Source organism: Bidens hawaiensis, unplaced genomic scaffold, assembly GCF_021521415.1.
Source record: "Bidens hawaiensis isolate Kalapana, Puna unplaced genomic scaffold, B.hawaiensis_p1.1 tig00025700_1, whole genome shotgun sequence".
In the NCBI taxonomy this organism is placed as follows: domain Eukaryota; kingdom Viridiplantae; phylum Streptophyta; class Magnoliopsida; order Asterales; family Asteraceae; genus Bidens; species Bidens hawaiensis.
Window position 1 is genome coordinate 213,056 of NW_027494109.1, and position 3,636 is coordinate 216,691.

A 3,636-nucleotide genomic window follows, 5' to 3' on the forward strand; every position below is an offset into this window, starting at 1 on the left:
CCCTACCAGTGGATGTTCGGGCGGATGAGTTTTCCTCGAAACTTGAGATAACTTGAAGGCGCTTAAGAGCTCTGTATTAGTGAGTTGTGTAAGCTGGCCGTGCTCATTTGCCATTGAGTCATTCACAGTTTAAAAAACAAGAAAAAATGCGAACGCTAAAAATCCGTTAAAAACAAACGGAATATGCGGGCAGTTAGTTAGATGCATAATAAGAATCTTATTAAAGGCAAGTGCATTGCAAAAACCGAATATCCAAAGCACAAAGAAAGCATAAACCAATTCTAATAATCATAAAGGAAAAGCGGTAAGTTTTGGAAGAGGAGAGGAATATTCCGTGAGAAGATCCATTCTCGCTATATTCCCCTCTGCAATGCAAATGGTGATTAATATTAATAATAATCTATCCTCATTGCTTATATATCATTCCCAAACCCACTTCTCCTTAACTGTATCCTAACATACATCTTTCATTTCATCTACACCTACGTACCTAATTTCAATTCAAATTCATTAACTACAATGGCTACCAAGGCTGTTCATGTTTCCGACGTACCGAATCTTGATCACGTGACGAAAAACAACGCGTCGTTAGCCGTCTACGCCACACGAATCCCTACCGGTATTTTAATATCTTTTTATGATTGTTTTGCGTTTACCTGTCTTTTTATTGTAGTCGTTTGAATTTACTGATAAAAACCGTCTTTTAATATAGTTGTTTTATATTGAAATACAAGGCAAGCGGGAAACAAGCTGTGATCTCTTTTTTTTTTTTTTATAACGTGACTAATGTTGCTTTGTTTGTTTTTATGATGAAATAGGGTTGGATGTGAGGAAATTTGTGGTGATCGGTCACAGAGGTCATGGGATGAATATGTTACAGTCGGCGGATCGGAGAATGAAGGCGTTTAAGGAGAACTCTATTCTTTCATTCAATAATGCGGCGAAGCATTCGCTTGATTATACTGAGTTTGATGTTCAGGTATTGTTGTAACACCGTTTCGGCTCCATTGATTTTGTTTAGGGGGTGTGTATGGTTCGGTTTGGGGCGGTTTTAAGTTAACATAGAACAAAAACTGTAACTTTGTTTTTTAAGTTTTTTTACAACCATTTGGTTTCTGTTTTTTCGTTTTTTGGTTTGGGTATGTTTTTTTCGGTTTTGCCACTAGACAATTTATTTTGTTAACTAGTAACTATTTTATTGTTAAACATTTGAGCTAAAATATAGAGTTACATAATTATTAAATTCCGATAAAACATAAACGAATTAAAATCAAAAATAAAAATCTATAAATTCGGTTTTGTGTTTTGGATTTTGGATTTTATTACATGCAAAAAACCAAAACCTAAACGTAAGTTCGATTTTTTTTTACAAAACGCCAACCGTCAGTAAAACTCTTAAGCAGCTTATATCGTAATAATTCATATAGATACTCGATCTATGTTTTCATTTATGGAGCTAACATAAATAGTGAAATTGAATCCTTTGCAGGTCACAAAAGATGATGTAGCTATCATATTTCATGACAACTTCATCCTCCATCAAGAACATGTAAGTTGCTTAATAACGGTTTAATTATTCGTTAATTAAGGCTTAATTAGTTAACCTTAACCGTATTACATCTATTTCATACTAATAGACCTAATTATTTTCAGGGTACCATAGTTGAAACTCGAGTAACCGATTTGACACTTAATGAATTCTTTACCTATGGGCCGCAAAGGGTAGCCGGTAAGGATGGGAAAACTCTAGTTAGAAAAGTAAATGGCAACGTTGTTGGATGGCACGTTGAAGCCGATGATCATTCGTGTACTTTACAAGAAGCATTCGAGAAAGTGAACCCGAAACTTGGATTCAACATAGAGTTGAAGTTTGATGATGATATGGTTTATGAAGAAGACCATCTTGCTCATGTTCTTCAAGTCATCTTGAAGGTATACACATAAATACATAATCCATTAATCAATAAATTAAATATTTGATTTAAGTAACTATGGTTTAATCAACTTGCTTTTAATATGTAGGTGGTTTATGAGCATGCTAAAGATAGACCTATAATATTTTCAAGTTTTCAACCCGATGCAGCGTTACTTATGAAGAAACTTCAACAAAAATATCCCGTGAGTATATATTAAATTTTATTTTAAGTAAATATTACTCCGTTCGTCTTATTAAAAGTGTCTATATTTTCTTTTTTATTTGTCCCGTTATAAATGTCAACTTTAAAAATTTATTAGCCAATTTTCAATTTTACCCTTAAAAACACTCAACTAACATTAATAATTTCCAAGGGCATTATTGTCATTTGGTAAGCAAAAAAAAGAACTTTATGTTTTTCAAACCATGACACTTTTAATGAGATGAGGAGAGTATTAATTTCTATATGGGTTTGTTTTTAACTTGAAAAAACAACAGGTTTACTTTTTGACGAATGGTGGAAACCAGTTATACGATGATGTACGACGAAATTCGTTGGAGGAAGCTAAAAAGGTGGCGGTGGAAGGCGGGTTGGATGGAATAGTTTCGGAAGTAAAGGGTATTTTCAGAAGCCCGTCGGCTGTAAGAGAGATCAAAGAGTCAAATCTCTCGCTTCTCACATATGGAAAATTAAAGTAAGTCGAAATCTTATAAATACTATAAATAAATACACGAACATATTATTTTTACAGTACTAACATTTGTATTTTAAACAGTAACTTTCCTGAGACGGTGCATGTACAACACCTTATGGGCATAGACGGTGTGATCGTTGATTTGGTAGAGGAAATCGCAAGAGCCGTTGATGAGATGAATACGAGAAAGGGTGTTGGTGATGTAAAGGGTGAAAGTGGTTATGGCATTGACTTGTCGTTTCTACTAAACTTGGTTTCTCAAGTGATACAACATTAATAGATTTGGTTTGTGTCTTTTGGATTGGACCCATATATAGAAGTTTTGTAAATAGGGTCAACTCCGTTTGTAATGCTATTGCCACCATGTTTATTGTTATGAACATGATTAATAACATTTCAAAATAGGTATTACCTCTAATTGTTTTTGTCGTTTCTACTAATCAAGATAATAGTGATAGAAACCATGACAACCGATACAACTTCCACAACCGATACATGCACACCCATGTACAAATCTCAAAATTCAATATGAAAACGAACACCATTTTTCTCAATACACCCCTCAATAGTATATATATATATCAATATCAAATATTGATAGTAAATAATATACTAATAAGATAATATGTTACCAAATAACTAGAAAATAGATGTGGTATACAAGTTAGGTCTCTTGTATTAAAAGTGCATGCTAACATGCTTGTTATTTTGCTTTTCGTACAAAATAAACGTTAGTGCTTTAAAAGGCCCGTCGTTACTTTTATAACACGTCTAGAAAAAGAATCACTAGTTGTACCAAGGGAAACAAATATTTACTATACCTCATTGTATAGTTTTTTTTCTTGATGTTTCTTCTACACCATTGGACATTTGGGCCCAATAAGTACAGGGCGTAACATTGACCCATGATCATTTATTTTGTTACAGTGAACTTAGAAATAACATGCTCAAACTGAGACCTGTTAGCCATATTGCTTCATGTGGTTTCTTATTATTTCGAACCTCTATTTAAACCTTATAAAATTC

At 33.4% G+C, this 3,636-nt stretch overlaps 1 protein-coding gene across 1 annotated transcript; it reads left to right on the plus strand.

Moving 5' to 3' along the window:
* Nucleotides 1-464: 464 nt before the first annotated feature.
* LOC143572028 (glycerophosphodiester phosphodiesterase GDPD1, chloroplastic-like) lies at nucleotides 465-3,030 on the plus strand. Its single transcript, XM_077057296.1, has 7 exons — nucleotides 465-619; nucleotides 819-979; nucleotides 1,490-1,549; nucleotides 1,654-1,932; nucleotides 2,023-2,118; nucleotides 2,414-2,610; nucleotides 2,692-3,030. The coding sequence occupies exons 1-7, from the start codon at nucleotides 520-522 to the stop codon at nucleotides 2,885-2,887; spliced, it is 1,089 nt and encodes a 362-aa protein (XP_076913411.1). The 5' UTR covers nucleotides 465-519; the 3' UTR covers nucleotides 2,888-3,030.
* The last annotated feature ends 606 nt before the right edge of the window (nucleotides 3,031-3,636 follow it).

Bases quoted from the DNA above. Each gene is read 5' to 3' on its own strand.
- LOC143572028 (XM_077057296.1), top strand. From the start codon at position 520: ATGGCTACCAAGGCTGTTCATGTTTCCGACGTACCGAATCTTGATCAC. The intron at 980-1,489 runs GTATTGTTGTAA...AATCCTTTGCAG, and splicing joins ATACTGAGTTTGATGTTCAG to GTCACAAAAGATGATGTAGC. The intron at 1,933-2,022 runs GTATACACATAA...TTTAATATGTAG, and splicing joins TTCTTCAAGTCATCTTGAAG to GTGGTTTATGAGCATGCTAA.